This window comes from Salvelinus namaycush, chromosome 1, assembly GCF_016432855.1.
Source record: "Salvelinus namaycush isolate Seneca chromosome 1, SaNama_1.0, whole genome shotgun sequence".
NCBI classification, from domain to species: domain Eukaryota; kingdom Metazoa; phylum Chordata; class Actinopteri; order Salmoniformes; family Salmonidae; genus Salvelinus; species Salvelinus namaycush.
Genome location: NC_052307.1, coordinates 37,948,314 through 37,974,566, shown reverse-complemented (window position 1 = coordinate 37,974,566; position 26,253 = coordinate 37,948,314). Strand labels below are relative to the sequence as shown.

General features: G+C 41.7%; 1 protein-coding gene across 2 annotated transcripts in view; it reads left to right on the top strand.

The window, feature by feature from the left end:
- Nucleotides 1–26,253, top strand: part of ipo11 (importin 11) — a 239,237-nt gene that overhangs the window by 121,027 nt on the left and 91,957 nt on the right. For both annotated transcript variants that reach the window (XM_038988255.1, XM_038988263.1), the window contains exon 23: nt 19,352–19,512. In XM_038988255.1, the coding sequence (XP_038844183.1) occupies nt 19,352–19,512 (161 nt within the window). The remainder of the gene's footprint in view (nt 1–19,351; nt 19,513–26,253) is intronic.

Below are 26,253 nucleotides of genomic sequence, written 5' to 3'. Positions count from 1 at the left end.
CTTGTGGAGGTCTATAATTTTTTTTCCTGAGGTCTTGGCTGATTTCTTTTGATTTTCCCATGATGTCAAGCAAAGAGGCACTGAGTTTGAAGTTAGGCCTTAAAATACATCCACAGGTACACCTCCAATAGGCTAATTGACATAATTTGAGTCAATCAGAAGCTTCTAAAGCCATGACATAATTTTCTGGAACTTTGCAAGCTGTTTAAAGGCACAGTCAACTTAGTGTATGTAAACTTCTGACCCACTGGAATTGTGATACAGTGAATTATAAGTGAAATAATCTGTAAACAATTGTTGGAAAAATGACATGTGTCATGCACAAATTAGATGTCCTAACCGACTTGCCATGACTATAGTTTGTTTAACCTGTCTGGCACCGGGGTTCCGCTAGCGGAACTCCTCCCACATTCCACTGAAAAGGCAGAGCGCGAAATTCAAAAAATATTTTTGAGAAATATTTAATTTTCACACATTAACAAGTCCAATACAGCAAATGAAAGATACACAACTTGTGAATACAGTCAACATGTCCGATTTTTAAAATGTTTTACAGCGAAAACACCACATATATTTATGTTAGCTCACCACCAAATACAAAAAAGGACAGACATTTTTCACAGCACAGGTAGCATGCACAAAGCCAACCTAACTAACCAAGAACCAACCAAACTAACCAAGAAACAACTTCATCAGATGACAGTCTTATAACATGTTATACAATAAATCTATGTTTTGTTCGAAAAATGTGCATATTTGAGGTATAAATCAGTTTTACATTGCAGCTACCATCACAGCTACCGTCACAAATAGGACCGAAGCAGCCAGAGTAATTAGACACCAACGTCAAATACCTAAATACTCATCATAAAACATTTCTGAAAAATCGATGGTGTACAGCAAATTAAAGACAAACATCTTGTGAATCCAGCCAATATTTCCGATTTTTTTAAGTGTTTTACAGCGAAAACACAATATAGCATTATATTAGCTTACTACAATAGCCTACCACACTACCGCATTCATTCATCAAGGCACGTTAGCGATAGCGATAGGGAATAAACCAGCAAAATATATTAATTTTCACTAACCTTCATAAACCTTCATCAGATGACAGTCCTATAACATCAGGTTATACATACACTTATGTTTTGTTCGAAAATGTGCATATTTAGAGCTGAAATCAGTGGTTATACATTCTGCTAACGTAGCATCTTTTTCCCAGAATGTGCGGATATTTTTATGACACTCAACTATTCTGACCAAATAACTATTCATAAACGTTACTAGAAAATACATGTTGTATAGGAAATGATAGATACACTAGTTCTTAATGCAATCGCCGTGTTAGAATTCTAAAAATAACTTCATTACGACATCCAGCTTAGTTATAGCGAGAGCGTGCCCAAAATCTGGGCGCAAACTACTAGTACAACATGTTCGACAGATATATGAAATAGCATCATAAAATGGGTCCTACTTTTGATGATCTTCCATCAGAATGTTGTACAAGGGGTCCTTTGTCCAGAACAATCGTTGTTTGGTTTTAGAATGTCCTCTTCTCCAGTCAATTAGCACGGAAAGCTAGCAAAGTAGCGCAAAGCTCTCCTTCCTGAACAAAGGCACACAACGCAACACGCCTAACGTCCCGAATAAATTTCAATAATCTAATAAAACTATATTGAAAAAACATACTTTACGATGATATTGTCACATTTATCAAATAAAATCAAAGCCGGAGATATTAGTCGTCTATAACGGCAGCCTTTCAGAAGGCAATACCAGGTCCCTTTGCGCGCGCTCCAGAAAACAGGAAACTGGTGACACGTCATACAAAGAGCTTTTATTCGACCCCAGATCAAGTTATACACTCCATTTCTTCTCTCACTGCCTGTCGACATCTAGTGGAAGACGTATGAAGTGCATGTATACTAATAAATATCAAGGACATTTATAGGCAGGCCCTAGAACAGAGCATCGATTTCAGATTTTCCACTTCCTGTCAGGAAGTTTGCTGCAAAATGAGTTCTGTTTTACTCACAGATATAATTCAAACGGTTTTAGAAACTAGAGTGTTTTCTATCCAATAGTAATAATAATATGCATATTGTACGAGCAAGAATTGAGTACGAGGCCGTTTAAATTGGGCACGATTTTCCCCCAAAGTGAAAACAGCGCCCTCTGTCCTCAACAGGTTAACAAGAGTTTTTGAAAAATGAGCTTTAATGACTCCAACCTAAGTGTATGTAAACTTCCGACTGTACATGTATATTTCCATACTATGAGGTTGGAATAGTACTGTGAAATTGTCATTGTAGCGTCATCCTGTTTTGGTGCGATGGATTTTTGGCCTAATTACTAAATAGACCAATAAGTAAGAATTTCAAACCTCTCTGCCAATAACTAATTTTCAGTTTTCCCTCCCCACTCACACTTCTCCCAGACAGTCCTAGCAGAATTCTTGCTAGAGAAATGTATCTTTGCTAAGAAGCTTTTTTTGTTTGCTTTTGACCATTTTAATTGAAAACAATCACAGTAAGGTACTTAATTGTTAACCAGATGTTATTTGATATTGAGAAGAAAAAGACATTGCTGTATTGGACCTATAAACACTTGGAATTAGCTAATTTGAATGCAAATGTTTATTTTTAGCTTCCAAACCATTGCTGAAGGATTTAGCTTTTGTCAGTAATCATACTGTCTCTAACTGCCTCATACAGTGGATATGTGTCATCTGCCCTGGGGCACTTCCACAGGGATCCTTGGTGGCTTGTTGTTGGTTTGGCCCGTGGCACTTCCGGCTAGTTCCCCCTGGGTATTTGTTGGTTTGGCTTAGTCTCCAAGTCTCTTCAGGCTTATGTCCCATCGGCCTCTGGGCTGCTCTAAATGAGCACGCCACAGAGACAGATTATTCCAATACTCTATGCTGTTTCTCCAGTTGCCTTTTGGGTAATCATATGGGGTGTGTTTTAACTGTGAGTGGGATACATAATGGTGAAGTCAAACCTTTTAAAGGTCTAGGATGTATACGTCACTGGCCATGCATAGATCTTAAGACTTTAGCACCATCCTCCCAGACCTTACCAACTAATTCCCAGGTGTTCTGCCTTTTCCAGCACCATGTTAATGCATTTTTTAGTATTCATAAATTATTTGTAGGGATGCACGATATATCGGTGAACATATCAGAATCGGCTGATATTAGCTAAAAATGCCAACATTGGTATCGGCCCGATGTCTAGTTTAACGCCGATGTGCAAAACCAACGTCAAAGCTGACGTGCATACCTATATGACATAGGTAGATGATGTAATGATGCCACGTAAAATGTTGTGCAACACAGCATTCCTAACTTAACCCACAATGTCCGCTGTGTGGATCGAGCAGTCAACAAGTCGAGCAGTCATTTGAAAGGGTAAGAACATTTCAGCGAAATTTCAACAACTCAAAAGGTGAAATCCATTAACGGCAAGATAATGGAATTCATTTCATTGTTCTCTGACGTGGATGATGTTGGCTTTTGCTGACTGGTCGAGCACTGGTACACGTTGCCATACCAGAGTTGCACAGTAATAGCGTCACTGCTATTAGCTACACGACATACTATGGAACGCCGTTTGGGTCTTTGCAAATAACACAGTTCTGTTCTAGAATGTTGTGTGTTCTGAATTTTTACATGCGAGCCAAGCACCACCACTACTATCAGTAGCACTGTGAAAGCTGTACAAAAAAGTATTTACAATACTGTGTTGGTAATAAAGCATTATTTGTTTGACTGCAACTTCTAGGGTAGCTAGCTTTAGCTTGGTACCTAGCTAGAACCAATACAACCAGCCTGAAAACAATGACCAGTAGAAACTGCAGTCATTTTCATTACTTTAAACAATGATTTAGGAATCCTTGTACGTATTAGCTAGGTAGCCACTTGTTGTTTGCCTATTGAAATTGAACTTCAGTTTATGAAAATGAATAGCTAGCCAGCTACTTAACCCTGTTGCCCAAAGCTAACGTTATAAGCAGCCAGCTAGCTTCTTCTGGCTAGTGAGGCTCTTCCGGACCGGGTTATGTGTTCCGAAGCTAGCCACAATAAGGATTTGAAAGTGATGCAGAAGGTTACAATTGGTGGAATCATGCCATATTTAGACTAGATAATGTTAAACAAGTTTGGAATGTGAAGCAATGAAATGGGGTATCGGTCTACTCGGTGACACCCACAGAACACAACCGTGAAGAGTTTACGCAAATATTAGCGTTGTAGCGGGACTGTGACTGTGTGAAATAACCTTCCCGGCCTATTGTGTGTATTGACATTCATATTGCGCTGTACAGCTTTACCTAAGGATTGGGGACCAATGAAATGGGTTATCAGTCTACTCAATACCCAAGCTGTTTTTTCCCAACAACGTCCTCAGTTATCAGACTCCAAAACATCCACGCAGTATTGTTTTTCACCGGGAATAGTGTTCAATACACATAGGTTGACAGTAAATGTGGCTCAATTCACAGTTGTTTCAGAGTCCAGCAATTAGAGTTACGATACTAATGTTCTCTGGGTGTCACTGAGTAGACCCCATGTCATTGATCCACAATCCATAGGTAAGGCTGTACAGTGAAATAAGTATGCCCCCAATGCAATTCTGAAGTATAATACATCCAGTGTGATTTCAACAGATTTTTGTGAAATTAACAAATTGTCTTTATTTGATTTTATATAACAACGTTCCAACGTTGGCATATGTCTACTATTTGTATTCATTTGCATCACTGTCAATGACACTTTTATTTTGAAGGCTAACCGCAAAGTCCACTATTGTGGCTAATCCTTATTGTGGCTAGCTTCACAGATGGGTCCGACCATTAATCAAATAAGAACTGTCTTATAAATTAGGGTTATCTTAGATGACACCTAGCTATATAGTTAGCTAGCTAACTGCAGCTACTGAAACAGATTGTTGTTATGCTATGTTTTTGGGAAAGAACATTGTTTGCATCCATGAGCTAGCTAGCTTTTTTTTAATGACCAGCACTGTAGGTGCGCGAGACAACTTTACCATCATAGCATTCGTATCGGTGAATCGTTGTGACATATGAAATACGAGTGATAGTGTAATCAATGTGTAATAACTACGTAAAACATTTATGAACGCGTAAATGTATTATGTGACGTGCAGTCATATTCAGGTCCTGATTGGTCAACAAGCTTATTTGACACGTCAAATAGTGTTATTTGACACGCAATGACCCAAACGGCGTTCCATAGTGTTTGAAATCTTGGTTGAGAATGAAACGACTGAACGAATTAACGAAACAGCACAGCAAGTAAGTGAAAGAAATAGGTTTTGATTATGTTTTACTGGTAATGGGGACATATGTAAATGCCAACAAAATAACTTTTTGGTCTGTGTGTGTGTGTATAGCCTTTATTTAACTAGGCAAGTCAGTTAATAAACAAATTCTTAATTACAATGACGGCTAAACCCGGATGATGCTGTGCCAATTGTGCTATGGGACTCCCAATCACGGAAGGATGTGATACCTCTTGCACTGAGATGCAGTGCCTTAGACCGCTGCGTCCGTGTGTGTGTGTGTGTTAACTATTTAACTGTACTAGAATGCTTAAAATGCCGCAGAAATGTTAAATGTCGGGTATCAGTATCGGTGTCGTTTTTTATGGGCAATGAAAATACCAGGTATCGGCCAAAAATGTTATATCGGTGCATCACTAATCATTTTTATTTATTTAGTCGAAGCCCCTCAAGCTCCAATTTGAGAATGTACAGCTGCACTTGTCTGACATGTTTCTGTGTTTAATCATTGAGTTGGGTTGCTCTGCACTTGAGCCTGACTGATGAGCAAAGGGGGTGCGGCTCTTTTGCATCCCGCAGTGTGTGCTATGTTTGCCGTGGCGTTCTTTTTAGGTTTTTAACATATTTTTACACTTTGTTTCTTAACCATCTGTCAAAGATGTCTTTACAGTTTTGGGGTGTTGGACTGATCTTGTTGATGGTGTACATACCCGCTACAAACAGACTAAGTTATGGAAACGCTGCTGGCAGCAGAATCCAATACAGCAAAGGGTTCCTACTTCAACAAAGCAACGTGATCGTTATCCCAAGGGCCCATCTCTGATTGTCTGCGAGTGGATGGATTACAAGCCCAAATGCAAACATGGAAAACGTGGGGAATCAGACAGACTTAAAATATTTAAGAACAAACTTTCCTTACCCACCAACTTGCTGATCAACACCCAGTCACTGAGGGGGAAAGCGGGTGAGCTGGATGACAGAGTTCCGTACAGTGACTGCCGGCTTCACACTGGTCAGTGCGGACCATGATCTGACCGCTACAGGGAAACATCACGGCGGGGGAGTCTGCCTGCTTGTCAGGGATCAGTGGTGTAAATCGATCCTGGTAAGAGAGGGACTCTGTACCCCCGACATCGAATTACTTTCTATGTCACTGCGAGCCTACTATCCGCCCTGTGAGTTTCCCCAATGGTTTACCGTTGTGTACATTCAAACAAAACCGAATCTAGCAAAGGCATCAGAAATTATTTATTTTCTGTCACAGAAATTGGACTCCATTTCCCCTGGCACACCCACATTTATATTAGGGGATTTTAACAACTGCACTTGACGCAAGGTCCTGTTCACATACCACCAGTATGTGAAATGCCATCTGAGGAAAATAAGACTCTTGATTTGTGCCATGGGACAATACCAAATGCTTTCTCTGCCACCACCAAACCTCCCCTGAGGACATCAGACCACAACATTGTCTACCTCCGGCCAAGCTTCTATCGGTTCCTGGAGCGGGAGAAACATACAGTTAAAACTGTCCAGATCTGGAACGAGAACCGTATCACTCGTCTCCAAGGGTGTTTGACTGTACTATGTAGGAGTTATTTGAGGACAGCAGCTATGCTCTTAATGAACTCACATATGTTGTTTCAGACTATATAAACTTCTTTGTTGTCAGTTGTGCCTACCCGGACCTGTGAAATCTTCCCTTGGTATCAAAACATCTGAAATCACTTCTTAGTAGAAAGAAGGCAGTTTATGCTGAGGGTGATGGACAGGCTTTAAGATATGTACAACGTGAGATTAAAAGACTGCTACTGGTGGACAAGGAGGCAAAAAGCAAAGGGTGGAGAGGACCTCTCCTCAGGAAACTCGAGTGTGGCCTGGCAAGGGATACAATCCATGACTAGTGGCCCCCCACAAAGGCAGGGGAAAAGCCAATGTTGACCTTAGGAGGAATTAGGGGCCGAACATGGCTAATGAACTGAATGTTCAGACATGGGATTTGGCGCCCTCTAGATGTCTGTAGACCAAGTTGAGGAGAGTAAGAATGGCATCAACTCCTCTGCAAACTGAAAGGGGTCGAGGAACTGCTTGGTGGCGCCGAAGATATGACTTTAAAAACAATTTTGTCAAAGCACTTCATTACTAAGAATGTCAAGGCGACAGGACGGTAGTCATTCTGCACAGGGATTAGATCTAATTTAATTTCTTACATGCGCCGAATACAACAGGTGTAGACCTTAGCGGGAAATGCTTACTTACAAGCCCTTAACCAACAATGCAGTTCAAGAAATAGAGTTAAGAAAATATTTACTAAATAAAGTAAAAAAATAAGAGGCTATATACATGGGGTACCGGATGCTTTAGGAATGGGCATAATTGTTGAGTTTTTTAACAATGCTGGCACTTGTTGCTGGCCGAGGGAGGATTGAAAAATGTCTAACGCCAGCTAATTGTTCAGCAGAGTGCTTTTAACACAAATCCACTTATTTTGTCTGGTCCTGGGCTTTTGTGTACATTACAACCCCTGAACAATTTCGAAACATCAGCCTGAATATGGCTAATGAACAATGTTTTCTTCTCTCGATTTGAATCAGACGACTTTGTTGGATGTACAACAAATGAAAGAGTCATTACAAATGTCTGAGGATTATTGTGAAAAACAGGCTGATGTTTTAATATTGTTCAGGGGTTGTAATGTACACGATCGAGTTCACAGCAGGTCAAGGTGTGTCCTCACATGTCGGACAAATGCACCACCAACAGGGATGTATTTTGTCCCCACTCCTGCACATCACGTTGTAGAAGTTCCCATCCTGACAGACACTTTGTCATGTTCGCTGATGACACTGCCTTGATCAGCCTGTTGCATGATGATGAGGAAAACCATGGCCCAGTCTGAAATGACTTTGTAGAGTGGTGTGATGAATCACACTTGTTTCTCAGCACCAACCAAGAGATGTGTATAGACTTCAGGAAGCCAAAAAGTCCGACCTCTACAACAGCTATCAGAGGTCGGAACATAGATTGTTGAGGAATACAAATATCTGTGTGTCCTCTTGGACAATACGCTTCAGTGGAGTAAATGTACAGACCTCATCTACAAAAAGCGTCAGCAAAGACTACTTTGGCAAAAACCTGGGATATTTTAATTGTTGACTGACTCTGTTTTACACATATTTTATTGAGTATTTTAACTTTTTGTTTGTTGGTTTAGTAATGCCGCTGTCAGCCAGAAAAATATTTGGAGGATTATCACCACAGCAAGCAAGGTTCTTTGAGTCAAACAGACAGGCTTAGATTAGATATTTAAGGTGAGGGCCCTCTGTAAGGCTCACAAAAAAAAAGTAAGACACCCCCTGTGCCTGGATTTTGAACTACTCCCATCTGGGCGCAGGTATAGGGCACCGCCAAGCAGCAAAAAGAGAACTAGACAATAATTTGTGCCAGGTGCGATATCCCTCAACAGCTCAGGTTAATATTACTATTTCTCTACTATACAGTTCTTGTACATGATACTGCAAAAAAAAAAATCCCACAGGGACAATAGTCAGTAAAGTAAGGATGTGACTGTCATGGAATTTTGGATGACGCTAATATCTGCAGTGCATTCGGAAAGTATTCAGACTTTTTCCAAGTTTTGTTACGTTACAGCCTTATTTTTTTTCTCTTGTCAATCTACATACAATACCCCATAATGACAAAGCAAAAACAGTTTTTTATAAATGTTTGCTAATTTATAAAAAAATTAAATAAAAAATAAAAACATTTACGTAAGTATTCAGACCCTTTACTCGGTACTTTGTTGAAGCACCTTTGGCAATGATCACAGCCTCGAGTCTTCTTGGGTATGACGCTACAAGCTTGGAACACCTGTATTTGGGGAGTTTCTCCCATTCTTCTCTGCAGATCCTCTCAAGCTCTGTCAGATTGGATGGGGAGCGTCGTTGCACAGCTATTTTCAGGTCTCTCCAGAGATGTTTGATCGAGTTCAAGTCCCAGCTCTGGCTGGGCCACTCAAGGACATTCAGACACTTGTCCCGAAGCCACTCCTGCGTTGTCTTGGCTGTGTGCTTAGGGTCGTTGTCCTGTTGTAAGGTGAACCTTCGCCCCAGTCTGAGGTTCTGAGCACTCTGGAGCAGGTTTTCATCAAGGATCTCTCTGTACTTTTCTCCGTTCATCTTTCCCTCGATCCTGACTAGTCTCCCAGTCCCTGCAACTGAAAAACATCCCCACAGCATGATGCTGCCACCACCATGCTTCACTGTAGGTATGGTGCCAGGTTTCCTCCAGACTTGACGTTTGGCATTCAGGTTAAAAAGTTCCATTTTGGTTTCATCAGAGTCGTTTAGGTGCCTTTTGTCAAACTCCAAGAGGGCTATCATCTGCCTTTTACTGAGGAGTGGCTTCCGTCTGGCCAGTGCCATAAAGGCCTGATTGGTGGAGTGCTGCAGAGATGGTTGTCATTCTGGAAGGTTCTCCCATTGGGTTTTTGGGTTGGGTTCTTGGTCACCTCCCTGACCAAGGCCCTTCTCCCCCGATTGCTCAGTTTGGCCGGGAAGCCAGCTCTAAGAAGAGTCTTGGTGTTTTCAAACTTCTTCCATTTAAGAATGATGGTGGCTACTGTGTTCTTATGGACCTTCAATGCTGCATAAATGTTTTGGTACCCTTAAGTCTGTGCCTCGACACAATCTGTTCTCGGAGCTCTACGGACAATTTATTCAACCTCATGGCTTGGTTTTTGCTCTGACATGCACTGTCAACTGTGGGACCTTTATATAGACAGGCGTGTGCCTTTCCAGATCATGTTCAATCAATTGAACTTTTCATTATGGGATATTGTGTGTAGATTGAGGATATTTTTATTTGTTTAGAATAAGGCTGTAAAGTATCAAAATGTGGAAGAAGGGAAGGGGTCTGAATACTTTCCGAATGCACTGTATGCTGTGGATGATGTATTAAACCACCCAGTTGCATCAAAAATACAGTCATCCTTCTGAACTAAGCTGCATGACTGGAGGGAAACTGCTCAGGGATGTCACCATGAGGTCATTGAGGTGATTTTAACATAGCTACGGAGTTCCGTGTCTGTGATGGGAGAAAACTGAGGATGGTCAACAACATAGTAGTGAGTGACTCCAGAATAATGAACTAAATGACAGAGTGAAAAGAAAAATACAAATATAAACAATTTTAAAAAATCCAAAACATCCATCCTTTATGCAACAAGGCACTAAAGTTGTACTATGAAAAAACAAGGCAAAGGAATACACTTCCTGGCCTTAATGCAAACGCGACACATCACTGAGTAACTGCCTCCTTATTTTCAAGCATGGTGGTGACTGCATCATGGTATGGGTATGCTTGATATTGGCAAAGACTAAAATAAAAAGAAACGGGGTGGATTTAAGCACAAGTAAAATCCTAGAGGAAAACCTGCTCCAGTCTTTACACCAGCAACTGGGAGAGGAATTTACCTTTCGGCAGGGAAATAACATATTCCTCAATCCAGGTGTGCAAATACTCAGCTGTAATCACTGCCAATGGTGTTTCTAACATGAATTATACAACGGGTGGGTCTAATCCTGAATGCTGATTTGGTTAAAACCGTATTCCAGCTGGTGTCTATTCCACAAGTTAACACCGGTTGAATCTATGACGTTAAAATGCCTATTTCTCTGTTCCATCTGACTGTGCAATCCACTGTCTCATCAGCCCAACCAGGGAATTTATAAACTTGATTTCCACTATAGGAAGCATCTTGACATTATCTCACATTTCTTTTAGACTAGACTAATATTTAGTTTTCATCAGAGGAGATTTGTATAAAACTTGCTGTCTCTCCGGTATTTGCAACATTGTTCCAATATTCAAATTCGACCTCCAGCTCTCCCATAGTAATGAACATGTCGGGAGTGAGGACGAGACTGACAGACAGGCAGCGCTTCTCAGCCTGTCGAAATCATGAATCAGCTTGCATAATTTTTATGGATACAAAGAAATGTCAATTGAAAAAAGTTTAAATGAAATGAAGTGCAGCTAGTTTGCAGTCTTTCCAGCTTCAGTTTGAATTGATTTTGTTAGCTGTGTTGTTGGCTATCTCCTCTGAACATTTTGTCCTGACGAGTGAGCATACTTTCTATGCCAGGTGAAATCGCGCCTCAATAGCTCATTGTTATGGATGTATCCAAATAAATGTCACTCGAAAACCGCTTATGCAAATGCAGACACTTTGCTGTTATTCTGGCATATTCTGCACCTTTTGACATGACTTTAAGTTAGCTAGCAACCAAGGGATAAGAATGTTGCCAGCCGGTATGGCAATGGAAAATTTAGAACGAATGACTGGGTCGTGTCCATAGATACAGAACAAAAAGACTGAACTGACTGGGTTGCGTCTCTGGCAACCGAAGCGATGGCACTAATGACCAGCCGGCTTGTGTAGCGACCCTCGATTTGTGTCGGGACTATCTTGTGGAAGGATGAAATAGTGTGAATAAATTAATCAAAAGAACGTTATTTTATTTGTATTTTTACCACTTTTTCTCCCCTATTTCGTGATATCCAATTGGTAGTTAGTCTTGTCCCATCACTGCAACTCCCGTACGGACTCAGGAAAGGTGAAGGTCGAGAGCCATGCGTCCTCTGAAACACGACCCTGCCAAGCCGCACTGCTTCTTGACACACTGCTCGCTTAACCCGGAAGCCAGCCACACCAATTTTTCGGCGCGCATGTGCCCACACCGCCACAAGGAGTCGCTAGAGTGCGATGGGACAAGGACATCCTGGCCGACCAAACCCTCCCCTAACCCAGATGACGCTGAGCCAATTGTGTGCCGCCTCATGGGTCTCCCGGTCGCGGCCGGCTGCGACACAGCCTGGCATCGAACCTGGGTCTGTAGTAACGCCTTAGACCGCTGCGCCACTCTGTAGTCACAAAATAAAGTTATTAACGAAAATGTCAATCATTAGTTTAATATGTTGGTAACCCGTTGTATAAAAGTGATAATGGCTTCAAAGCCGTTGTTTGGAGGATATATTGGCTCGGTTTGCCAAATTCATCTCGGGCCTAACACCCATTCCAATATATCCTCCAAACACTGGCTTCTCGGGCATTATCCCTTAATTGACTCGGGTGAATACTTATCAAATCAAGGTATATTAGTGTTTTTTATTTTATCATTTTTATTCCACTTTGGCATTGGTGTTTTGTGTAGATCGTTGACAAAAAAAAATACAATTAAATACATTTTTATCCCAATGGGTGGGTCTGGGCCCACTCGTGCCTATGCCCCTGTAACGACGGCACTGCTTGAAAAATAGCCAGGCCCACCCACTCTATCTACAAATGCTCTACAAATGTACAAATGCTCTTTAATTGTTCCAAACAATAAATTATTTGTCTTTTTACCTAAAAATGCAAACACCATTAGATATAATTCATAGCAAGCAGTGCACTGGTTTAGTTAGATTTGATTAAATATAATGACCTGTAATGACATTAACTCTCAAGTGATGGATTGCCAAGAAGAAATAACTGAAAGTCATACCCCCAATAAGCCAACGAATATGACTGCATTGAGGGATATGTCACTGCTTCTATGGCTATATTTAATGTATTTATTTAACCTTTATTTACCAGGTAAGTTGACTGAGGACACATTCTCATTTATAGCAACGACCTGGGGAATAGTTACAGGGGAGAGGAGGAGGGATGAATGAGCCAATTGGAAGCTGGATATGATTACGGGAGAGCCAGATTGGGGAATTTAGCCAGGACACCGGGGTTAACACCCCTACTCTTACGATAAGTGCCATGGTATCTTTGGTGACCACAGAGAGTCGGGACACCCGTTTAACATCCTACCCGATAAACTGCACCCCACACAGGGTATTGTCCCCATCACCACTGGGGCATTAGGATATTCGTTTTTTTTTTTTTTGCCAGATGAAAGAGTGCCTCTTACTGGCCCTCCAACACCACTTCCAGAAGCATCTGGTGGCCCATCCAGCGACTGACCAGAACCAACCCTGCTTAGCTTCAGAGGCAAGCCAGCAGTGGCCTGCAGGGTGGTATGCACCATGCCACTGCCAATTTCATTTGTTAATTTAGCAAACAAGACAACTCATAATTCAGTGCCTTTATCACAGCCAACACACCTATATTTTAGCTTACATTTGTTTTCAAAATGCTAAATAAATAGCATGAGATTAGCTATAAAACTGCATATTTTCGTCTCTGCCCCATGGCAAAATGTGTAGAATTGCAGGAAATTGGCTTTAAAATGGCAACATTTTCTCTCAGCCTCATGGCAAAATGTGTAGAATAGCATGAGATTAGCTATAAAACTGCAACAACAACAAAAATATTTGTCAAATGGCAAAATGTGTAAAATTGCAGAAAGTGTGCTGCCTTCCCACCCAATCACAAAACATACCCTGCGTGGTGATACTCAGCACATAACAGCAGTACCAGCTAAACCAGCTAATCAGTTGTGAGTCACATTAACAATAGAAGTTATTGTTTTCTAATCCATTTTCGGATAAATAATGTTAGTGATAATTATTTCAGACATCGATAATGTTTCTTTATTTTGTTGCTGTGGTCACCTGGGCCTGTCGCCCTCTTGTGAACACACTTGCCGCTTTGACTAGAGAGACAAATGGTGTACTAGGCGGGGAACTCTGCTCTATTCCGCTGGCTGTCTGAAAGAAAAGCGCTTAAGAGTAACTTACATTTTACTTGGATTTCAGAGTTTATTTAAATAGCTCATATAGCTCTATGTGTAATATATTGATGATAGGAAGGAATGTCTCAATCTATTCATGTTTAATGGGCATAGTGAGTACTGTAGAGCCATGTCTCTGGAGGCCAACTTGGTTAAGTGAGTGTTTGATCTGCATGGGATTAGAAGCGCCTCCATGACTGTGTACTTAGGCAAGGTGCCTAACCTTATCGCCAGTGGTGATTATGTGTACGTAAGTGATGTGTATGAAGTGGCCAGTGTACAGAATCAATTAGCTAATTATCTGGTCGGACACATTCACTCGCCAAGCTCATAGGTCATACAGTGCCTTCAGAACGTATTCATACCCCTCGACTTATTACACATTTTGTAACTAAATAGTTTAAATTGATTATAATTTTAAAAAAAATCTAATTTACACAAGTATTCACACCCCTGAGTCAATACATGATAGAATCACTGTTGGCAGCGATTAGAGCTTGGAGTCATTATGGGTTAGTCTCTAATTAAGAGCGTTGCACACCTCGATGGTACAATATTTGCACATTATTATTAAAAAGATTATTCAAGCTCTGTCAAGTTGGTTGTTGATCACTGCTAGACAGCCATTTTCAAGTCTTGCCATAGATTTTCAAGTAGATTTAAGGCAAACACTAACTAGGCCACTCAGAAACATATGTCGTCTTGGTACGCAACTAAAGTGTATATTTGGCCTTGCGTTTTAGGTTATTGTCCTGCTGAAAGTAGATTTTTTTTCTCCTAGTATCTGTTGGAACCAGGTTTTCCTCTGCTTGTGTTAAGCTCTATTCCGTTTCCTTTTTATCCTAAAAAAAACCCTCTGTAGTCCTTGCCGATGACAAGCATAGCCATAACATGCTTAAAAATAGGAAGTGTGATTCTCAGTGATGTTGGATATGCCCCAAACATAATGCTTTGTATCCAGGACAAAGTAAATTTCTTTGCCATGATTTTTGCAGTTTTACTTTAGTGCCTTATTGCAAACAGGATGCATGTTTTGGAATATTTTTATTCTGTACAGGCCTTCTTCTTTTCACTCTGTCATTTGGGTTGTTGATCCATCCTCAGGAGAAAACTATCACAGCCATTAAACTCTAACTGTTTTAAAGTCACCATTGCCCTCATGGTAATATCCTGATCAGTTTTCTTCCTCTCCGGCAACTGAGTTAGGATGGACGCCTGTATCTTTGTATCGACTGGTTGTGTTGATTCACCTTCCAAAGTGTAATTAATAACTTCACCATGCTCCAAGGGATATACATTTATATTTTTACCCACATGCCAATGGGTGCCCTTTGCGAGGCATTGGAAAACCTCCCTGGTCTTTGGGACTGAATCTGTGTTTGAAATTCACTGCTCGGCTGAGGGACCTTACATATAATTGTTTGTGTGTGCTACAGAGAGGAGGTAGTCATTCACTGTCAAACACTGTTTTTGTCCATGGAACTTAGTGTGACTTCTTAAGCAAATGTATACTCCTGAACTTAATTACACTTTGACATTATGGGGTATTGTGTGTAGGCCAGTGACACAAAATCTCAATTTAATCCATTTTTAAATCCGGTTGTACCACAACAAAATGTTAACGTTTCAAGGGTTGTGAATCCTTTCTGAAGACACTTTATATATTCATGAAGCTAGCAGGGTTGAGATGCTGACTAAAAAGCTGCCTTGCATACATTATCATCATTAACTACATGTGGAGAGAGCAGATGCTATGAAATACATTGCCCACATTAACAACCTGTGCATAGCCCGCAAGCCCATTCAATCCAGTCCTGGGGAGGTTTGAGTTCAAAAGATTGGGGAAATGTATTATTTTATTTACAAATAACTGCCCTTTTGACGAACAAATATGTCTGGAAAGAAATCTGGCGGCCCTCCGCTGAATTTTGAAAACCCTGATGTGGCCCTCGAGCCAAAATGATTTGTCACTTACACTACGAATGCACGTCACATACATTATTACTTGTAGCTTGAATGGGAATGAGCATCGGATTCAATGGCAATACATCTTTGCCATTTTACCCCTCTTTCTTACAGGAAATGTAGGATTTGTACATTCACATATTAATTTCCTTTTTTATCCAGGTTAGAAGTGCCCTTGATATCTATCGCTCACTGCTTTGAGAATAGAGGGAGTCCACCAGCTAACTAAACTGGCCTGTACTACGTCTCTGTAAGAAAGATTCAGACAACTAGGCTAATGCATCCAACAACAACAACCTACAAAGTGCAGGGGAGGTTTATTTCTTTGTTAATTCACCGTATGACGCGCGCCAACAAGGGCGCATCAGATTTGTTGCGATTATTTTCCTCCTTCCGGTCCATTCACAAACGAGCAAAATGTTGTTAAATACGAATAAAATCTGTCATAACTATTAAATAACATGTACAGAATTTGAAATATATGTTCACTCATATATCCCTTTCATACACAGACCCAATTCCCACTATTTTACCATGCCTACTGATATTTATAAAAGTGGTATACCTGCAAGAAAGGGGTTCATACAAATATTTCCTTATGCTCGTGCTTCTGTCGGAACTAGAAGCACAAGCATTTCGCTACACTCGCAATAACATCTACTAACCATGTGTATGTGACTAATAAAATTTGATTTTATATTTTTTATAGGTAACATACTTCATCTTCTGTCTGAAATTGGTAATAGAGAATGCCTTGTGGTGTTAGCTTTGTGGCACAACAGATTCCAAATAACCTAATGTGTTATCTACATTCAACATATTGGCACGGTTTACATTTTTTTGCTAATATGCTAACTAGCTAACACCACCATTCATTCTCTGTGAAAATGCTAATGCTAACTGACGATGGCTTCTGAGTATTATACTACGTGGAAACAAACATTACATTTTTTTTTGTAATATTTATCCTCAACATAAAATGAACATATCTTTCAAATTCTGTTCACATAATTTAATAGTTTTGACAAATATAATTAATATTTAACAAAGTTTTACTTGTTTGTCAATCGGCCGGAAGGAGGAAAACAATCACGTTCGATCAGGAACTGGATCAAGTGGGTGGGGCGTCAAAAGCTGGATAGATCTTTATTTTAAATTATTGATTGCTGCTAACAGAATTTGATTCCACCCATAACCTCAACCCAAAGTGAGTCTGTCTACAGTGTGACCGAGGCTTGAAGTGGTACCAATCAATATGCCGGAGTGGCCTACACTACGTCCCTATAGGCCCTGGGAAAAAATCCAAATTAGTGCACTATAAATGACACAACCTTAGTATCTGGTAGGTGAGTCTCATAGAATGATGTATGATTTGTATCTGATATGGTCAGACCCTTGAGAAGAGCATGTCGGTCTAGAACCTTCCTTTTTCTTGATTAGCAAATAGATGCACACAAAATATCCTTGAGTGGGAGCAAAGTGCTGTCTACTGGATAGTGAGAGCTTGTTTTAGGGGGCTTACAGAAGGGCCCAGAGAGAGAGGGAGAGAGAGAGAGGGAGAAATAGACCGACAGCATGAGAGGGAAGAGAGGACAAATTCTGGGAAGGGAGAGGAGAGGGAGGGGATTTGAAAGGGTAAGAGGTGTGTGTTTCTGGGGATGCAAGCAGACTGCTATTCCAGGCGTTAGGAGCGGTAACCCTGTCACTTCACATTACCGTCAGACACAAGCTTCCTCTCTCTGTGTGTGTGTGTGTGTGTGTGTGTGTGTGTGTGTGTGTGTGTGTGTGTGTGTGTGTGTGTGTGTGTGTGTGTGTGTGTGTTGGGGGTGGGGGGTTGGATCAGCCACCATGACACTCCACATCACTGTTAAATTGAGCTCCTCGCAGCAATCTAGGAAGAGTTTGCTGACATATACACACACACCAGTATGGCTCTGTGGCAGTGGTCAGTTTAGTTATTGCACATCTATGGAAAGAAACCCTGTCAAAAGCAGCTCTTACAAGCCCACAGTGAGTCACATGATGAACAACAGGGTTACAGTAGCTGGGATCCATAATGATTAGTAAAGGTTCGTCATTAATCCCATCATCATGTATTTCTCATTTATATGTTAATTCCTAGTGGCTTGAATACTGTCTGGGAGTAGCTAGGTTCCATAATGATTAGTAAAGGTTCATCATTAATCCCTTATTCATGTCTTTCTCATTTGCATTTTAGTTCCCTAGTGGCTTGAATTGTTAAAAATATGCAGATTTCCGTATCAATTTCAATTAGATTTATTGATTGCTTTGTTGTACAGCTTTCTACTTTGTCTCGTCGATGTCCTGTCGTTTGCTCCTTTTCTGTGGCGAGATGCAGATTCTCTTGATAGGATTAAGGCTCCGAGGGGTCCGTCCCAATAGGCACCCTATTCCCTATAAATGCACTACTTTTGACCAGAGTCCTATGGGCCCTTGTCAACAGTAGTGCACTATACATAGGGAATAGGGTGCCATTGGGGACTCAACCCCGCTCTACTATACCTTTCTGCGCGGATTAACACTTAGGGCTGAACAGAGTAAAGAAAATGTAAATAATAATGAAAATAAGATTGTTGGTGATTAGACAAGTGTGTTACACATAATTGATCAGCGCTAATAATCCAGAAACATAAACACACAGCTGGAGTCTCTACCTCGTGAGGGTTTGTGTTTGCTTCAATCACTGAACTGCAAAACTCTGTCACTAATCAGGTAGATGTGGAAAACACACTGGTTTGGAAAACACCAGGGACTCGGGCCTAACGGCTATGTATCGCTCCAGAAGTGATTCGATGCTAGTAATAATGTTAGTTATGCTGCCAATGTAAGTGGAGGGCGTTTTTGAATCATTGAGATGTTATGTTGGAGAATGTATTTGTTATCATGTTAGCCCCGCATGGTGCTGTAGTTAGGCGTGTGGTGTTTTGCAAGACATAGCAACAGTTATTTTGATTTATTTTACTTTTTTTTAAACCAGGAAGGGTTGAGTTTCTCCAAGTGTTCTTGACTAATGTTGGATCGTGGACTGCATGACGGCCTGGTTTGTTCAAGCCCTTGGCTGTTCAAAATGTGCTAGTGAGTCAAATCATTGAGACTCACGATATCACTTGGTTCCTAGCACCGACACGAGACATGGATCTGGGCAGTGGATGTTGATATTCCCTGGGTCTGCTGAGGGGTGGCATCCTCAAGAGCATCCATCCCTTAGTGCCAGGCCAGCCTCTCAGTGCCTGGTGAGAAAGGACCTTGCACACTGTAAAGCACACAGAGATTAGGAGTCTGTCTGGCTCATCTCTCCCTCCCTCTAATGTGATGTGTGTTTATCCGTTTCAGAGATGAGCTCAGAGAACCTGAGGACATGCTTCCAGATAGTCAACGCCTACATCTACCTGTCAGCTACTGACTTCCTACAGAACTATGCTGAGGGCCTGTGCAGATCCTTCTGTAATCTACTCAAAGATATCACCAACGAAGGACAAGTCCAAGTTCTGAAGGTAGTGTGTCTGTGCTTGTGTGCCCGCGCTTGCACCCTTTTGTACATTTTGTTTTCACTCTGTTTTACTCTCCATTATCGATGCGCCGGTCGGCTTTAGGAATTTAATCATGGCTTCTCTGAGAATTGTGTTTCTGGGAAAACTCCACTTCTAACACGACTACGCTGCTGCCTAGCATGAGCCCCGAAGAGGGAGAGGCGGGGGAGCGAGGAGAGTGCGCTCTATAGTAGTGTTTCCCAAACTCTGTCCCCCCCCCCGGGTGCACGTTTGGGTTTTTTGCCGTAGCACTACACAACTGATTCAAATAATCAAAGCTTGATGAGGTGGTTATTTGAATCAGGTGTGTAGTGCTAGGGCAAAAACCAAGACGTGCACCCGGGGGGGCAGGACCAAGTTTGGCAAACCCTGCTCTAGAGGAAGAAAGAGATTTGTGGTTCTTGTATCCATTCTGTGATCCCTGCTTCCCTCTCTTCCCCAATACTATACATTACGGGGCTGGAGGGGAGCGGGTTCGAGAGCTTCAAGTTCCTCACTGTCCACATCACTAAGGAATTAACATGGCACACACAACAACACAGTCTTGAACAAGGCACGACAGCGCCTCTTCCCCCTTAGGAGGCTGAAAAGACTTGGCATGGGCACTCAGATCCTCCAAAATAGTTCTACAGCTGCACCATTGAGACCATCTTGACTGGCTGCATCACCGCTTGGTAGGGCAACTGCTTGGCATCTGACCGCAAGGTGCTACAGAGGGTAGTGCGTATGGGCCAAGCTCCCTGCCATCCAAGTTCTCTATATCAGTCGGTGTCAGAGGAAGGCCCTAAAAATTGTCAGAGACTCCAGCCACCCAATTTATAGACTGTTCTCTCTGCTACCGCAAGGCAAGCGGTACCGGAGCACCAAGTCTGGAACCAACAGGACCGTGAACAGCTTCTTCCCCCAAGCCATAAGACTGCTAAATAGTAAAATAGTTAACCAATAGCTACCGGGACAATCTGCATCGACTCTTTTGATTCTTCACAGACTCTGCTGCTGCTGTTTATTATCTTGTTGCCTAGTCACTTTATCCCTGCCTATATGTACATATCAACTTCAATTACCTCGTACCCCTGCACATAGACTCGGTACTGGTAGCCCGTGTATATAGCCAAGTTATCGTTACTCATTGTGTATTTATTCCTCATGTTATACTTTTTTCTTTTTTTCTCTCTGCATTGTAGGGAAGGGCCCGTAAGTAAGCATTTTACTGTTAGTCTACACCTGTTGTTTACAAAGCATGTGAAAAATTAAATTTGCTTTGATTTGGGGGCAGTATGAGCCAAGAGTAGTGTACTGCCCCAGTAACTGTGCAAGGTTTTGGGGCTCTATCAGCAGTGAGAGTTAACTAATTCACACTAAAAACAACAGGCACAGTGTTACTTGAACAAAGCAACTGCCCAGTATAAGGTCACTCTAATTGTACTGCCCAGTAGGATGTGAAGGTTGTTTCGCTCTGGGCACAGCCTGTCCATAAAACTAATAGTTCAAATGAACATTGTACAGTAATGGGAGACCAATGCTGGTTTAATCTAGCTGTGGATGAGGACTATGTTTGATTTCCTCTTGATATCTCGGTGGGCCAAAGACTAAATAAGACTACATATTTTACAAAGAAACAAACAAATGAGCTCTATCTACATATTTTCCCTGCCCCCCCCCCCCCCCCCCCAGCCTGTGCGTACAGTATGTCCATCAGTGTAACAGGGCAGTGAGGGGAAAAACCTCTCCCTGTACCAGGAGTCAGCCTTCTGCTGTTAACATTTTATTTGATAAAATCAGAGGGAATAACTAGGCTGTGTGCTCTTTTAATACTGCATTGTATGGTTCACCCTGATAGCTAACTCCCTCCCTACTCATCTCCGCTTTCTCGCGCTTCTCCTTTCCTTTGTTTCCGTCCTTTTCCTCTCCATCTTTGCTTCCATCCATCCATTTTAGAATTTAATGGTGCCAAACATATGGAAACCATGATTTGATTCCATTTATTCCAATCTGTTCCAGTCATTACCATGAGCCCGTCCTCCGCTTTAAAATCCCACCAGATGCCACTGGTCTCAATGTATACTGAACAAAAATGTAAATGCAACATGCAACAATTTCAAAGATTTTACTGAGTTACAGTTCATATAAGGAAATCAGTTAATTGAAATAAATTAATTCGGCCCTAATCTGGGGATTTCACATGACTGGGCAGGGGCGCAGCCATGGGTAGGCCTGGGCGGGCATAGGCCCACCCATTTGGCAGCCAGGCCCAGCCAATCAGAATTAGATTTTCCCCCACAAAAGGGCTTTATAGACAGAAATAATGTGCAGCACCCCCTCAGATGATCCCGCAGGTGAAGAAGCTGGATGTGAAGGTCCTGGGCTGGCGTGGTTACACATGGTCTGCGGTTGTGAGGCCGGTTGGACGTACTGTCAAATTCTCTAAAACAACGTTGGAAGCGGCTTGTGGTAGAGAAATGAACATTGAATTCTCTGGCGGAGATTCCTGCAGTCAGCATGCCAATTGCATGCTCCCTTAAAACTTTAGACATCTGTAGCATTGTGTTGTGACAAAACTGCACATTTTAAAGTGGCATTTTATTGGCCGCAGCACAAGGTGCACCTGTGTAATGATCGTGCTGTTCAATCAGCTTCTTGATATGCCACACCTGTCAAGTGGATGGATTATCTTGTCAATGAAAAATACTCACTAACCGGAATGTAAACAAATTTGTGCACAAAATGTGAGCGAAATAAGCTTTTTGTGCGTATGGAACATTTCTGGACTCTTAGCTCATGAAACATTGGACCAACACTTTACATGTTGTGTTTATATTTTTGTTCAGTATATACTTGGTGATCTGGTTTCTAAAGTGATTGTTGTGGTGTTCATAGCTGCATTGGCTTGTTCAGTGGGTTTGGGAGGCTGACGGGAACTTAATGAGAGGGGAGGACTAGAGGGAAGAAGAGAGAGTAGGAGAAGGATTAAGGGTGAGATGAGGTGGAGATGTGTACAGACTTTGGTCAGCACTGTCGATTTGGGAGTCGCCCCTCGGAGCAACAGGAGAGTAAGAGGGAAGGAGGGAGTGAGAGAAGGAGAAGGGTGGTGTGTGGTGTGCTCTGAAGGACAGAGTTGTGCGTGTCTGTGTTTTTTCTGTGGGGACAGTGTCAGCCACTTGCCTCCCTGTTGAAGAGGATGACTGAGGATGACTGAGGATGACTGAGGAGGAAAAGCAGCTCAAGTCTGCGATGCCAGTGTGAGAGACAGAGAGAGAGGCTGAGGCCAGGCACCGTGCTGCTGTGTCCCGCTGGCCCCTGAGAGAGAAGGAGAAGGCAATAGAAAGAGATGGGGAGAGGAAGTGAAAGAGAGGGAACAGAGAAGTGGGGGAGACAGAAAGAGTAAAAGAGAGAGTCGGGGAGATGGAGAGAGTAAGAAAGAAATGCATGAGTCTCGGTGTCAGATTACAGCCACCTGTTTGACTCCACTGCCATCTTGGATCTAGAGTGTGGAACCAGACAATCCTTGTATTCAGAAGAAGGCCCACATCTCTCTTACCTCAATTTGTTGCCTCAGTGGCCATTTGGCAATAGAGAGTGTCCAGTTCATTTTTTTAATTGAGCGTGTGGAATAGTTCTAGATTAAAAATGTTTTAAAATATATGGTACTATTCTGTGAAAGCTTCTCTCCCTCCCATCCTCTTTCCCGCTCTCCCTCCATTCCCCATATAATCTTCATCAAGCACTATAACAAGCCATTACACAGAGTGTACAAAACAACTGCTCTTTCCATGACATACTGACCATGTGATTCCAGGTGAAAGCTATAATCCCTTATTGATGTCACTTGTTAAATCCACTTCAATTAGTATAGTTGATTAAAGAAGGATTCTTAAGCCTTGAGACAATTGTGACATGGATTGTGTATGTGTGCCATGGGAAAGACAAAAGATTTAAGTGCCTTTTGAATGGGCTATGGTAGTCAGTGCGGTTTGTGTCAAGAACTGCAACACTGCTGGGTTTTTTATGCTCAACAGTTTCCCGTTTGTATCAAGACTGGTCCACCACTGTGGAACGCATTGGAGTCAACATGAGCCAGCATCCCTTTGGAACGCTTTCGACACCTTGTAGAGTCCATGACCGGACGAATTGAGGCTGTTCTGAGGGCAAAAGGTGGTGCAACTCAATATTAGGAAGGTGTTCGTAATGTTTTGTACACTCAGGGTATATTTACCTTGAAGAGCTGTGATGTCTGGGTGTCTCAGTGGGAAATGCAAAAAAAACACTTCCATTTTTCACATGCATATTAATACATGTGTGAAATAAGGCAAATATAAGCACCTACCAAATTATTATTACACATATACACACCAGTGGAGTCTCCTCAGAGAAGGATGGGGAGGACCAAAATAACACACTGTTTTTGCAATGAAAGTCTACAGTACCCTCAACAGCACTCTGTTAGGTAGCACCATGGTGTAGCCGGAGGACAGCTAGTTTCTATCCTCCACTTGGTACAAAACCATGGTTCTCACCCCTTTCCATAGACTTACACATTGACAACTTCTGGAGGACATCCTCCAACCTATCAAAGCTCTTGCAGCCTGAACTGACATGTTGTCTACCCAATCAAAGGATCAGAATGAGTATAGTACTCAAAGCATAAGCTAAAGCTAGCTAGCATTGCAGTGCATAACATATGGTGAGTAGTTGACTCAAAGACAATAGTTGAACAGAGAGAGCAAGAGAGAGAGCGAACTAGCTAGAGCTAGCTAGTTTAAAAAAAACTTCACTTCCTTAGTTAGGCTATTCAAACACCCAGCTTAAACAGAGACGGATGTTATGTTAGCTAGCTGGCTATGGCTATCCAACACTGGAACTTTTCCAAGTCAAGTTTAGCTTTTGGTTTTATTCAGGTATAACTGGTCATCTGCTTGCATGCTCACTGTACACTGTACTGCATGATTGTAGCGGGTTTACTAATGCATTAGTTCTAGTAGCGATGTTGACTAAGACGTTAGCAAATATGGTGACAACGATGTAGGCTGTGTGTAGCGGTTAGCGGGTATGTTATAAAGGTTTGGCTTGGAAAGTGTTTTTTGCCTGGTCACAGACAGCTGATGTGTTGTGCACTGAATTCCACAAGCGAAGGGAAAAGGTGAAAGGAGGAGAGTACGTCGATGCGAGAAGGAATTAATGAGAAACGTGATCATGCTGTTTGTATGTGGCTGCTATGAAAGGGAACTGTGTTTGCGTGTGATTAGGGGTGTATTCATTATGCCGATTATGTTGAATAACGTTTCTTAAACGGAAGCAAATGGAATGAAACTGGGATAAATATACCTGAATTGGTCCAATAGAAACTCTCTTTTGCAACTGTTGGACTAATGATTACATCCTAGATCAGCTAGCTGCAGGCAAGAGTGTGCAAGGCGTTATTGAATGTGTCACTGTCTTTCAACTTGATTACTCATCTTTCTCTCGACCTCTGTACGTGGTAAATTTTCATTCATAGGCTAGATTGTAGCAGCCTTATGATGGGTTTAGGAAAAATTTGTATCGTGTAGTAACTTAAAACTATCGATGTTACATTAAGCTGAGTGAATGGAATATGAGTGACAGTCATCCAATGTTCTGTCAGAAATAAGGCCATGCTAATATATATTTTTTAATTATCTTAAACGGCACCGACCGCCACTGACACACCATTTCTGGGGAAGGGTAGGGTAGCTACAGGAAGTGACTCTTAGTGACGCTAATTAACTTGTTACTCCTCCAGTGCGGTTGTCGATAGCAACAGAGCAGAGGTGATGCCACTCGCTGCTAATTGACACACAAATTGATGAACAGAGACGCTGCTGTGTTTTTCTCAGCTAATGAGGGGAACTGAGGCAACTGATTGAGGTCAGAGATGTATATTTATAAATATGTCTAAATATATGGCTCTGGTCGAAGTGTTTTTTCTTTCTCATCCTGTTGTTAGTTGTTGTTGGTGCTGTTTTTGCCTCTAGATCATTCTATAGGTTAGCTAGTTGATCCTGTCGTGCTGTTAACGTTCTACTGACGTCACGTCTACGGAGCACTATTGTCTACTACAGGAACTGAGTTGATGTGCAGCATGTCTGTATTGTACCAAAAGTTTCACATTCATTGACTTGTTGGTGAAGTCATCACGTGTACATTGTTTAAAAGATCAGTTTGTTGACAGTAGTCTCGATAATAGTGTTTACTGTAGCCTCGGTGAAAGCTTTTAATATGATGTTACTCCTAAAAAGTTGATAGCCGAGACGTTATTTAGAGACCAGAAAGGGTCGACAAACATGATTCTAGATATTTATCCATATTGGAATATAATGTAGAAACACTCTACGTTCTTCTTAGTGAAGGGACATCCATCTTGCCTGCTTATCTTCCACTTTCCATGGGTTTGGAGTTGAATATTATGTCTATTAATGTATGTTAAATAATGTTTCGCCTTTCTATGCTTTTTAGTAATAGACTTGACCTTTACCATTCCAATATACAGGAGCCTATAATTTCTTTAGAGGTCTTGCTCACCCTCCAAAGTGCTGCATACATACGTGCAATTCGTTAACTTGGAAAAGCTCTTAGCCGCTCAGCCGTTACCACGTTGACAACCTACATCGTCATTCATTACCTCAAATATAAAAAGTCAGCTTGCTAACTGTCATTTCTCGCCAACTTCAAACGCAATGAGGGAACTTT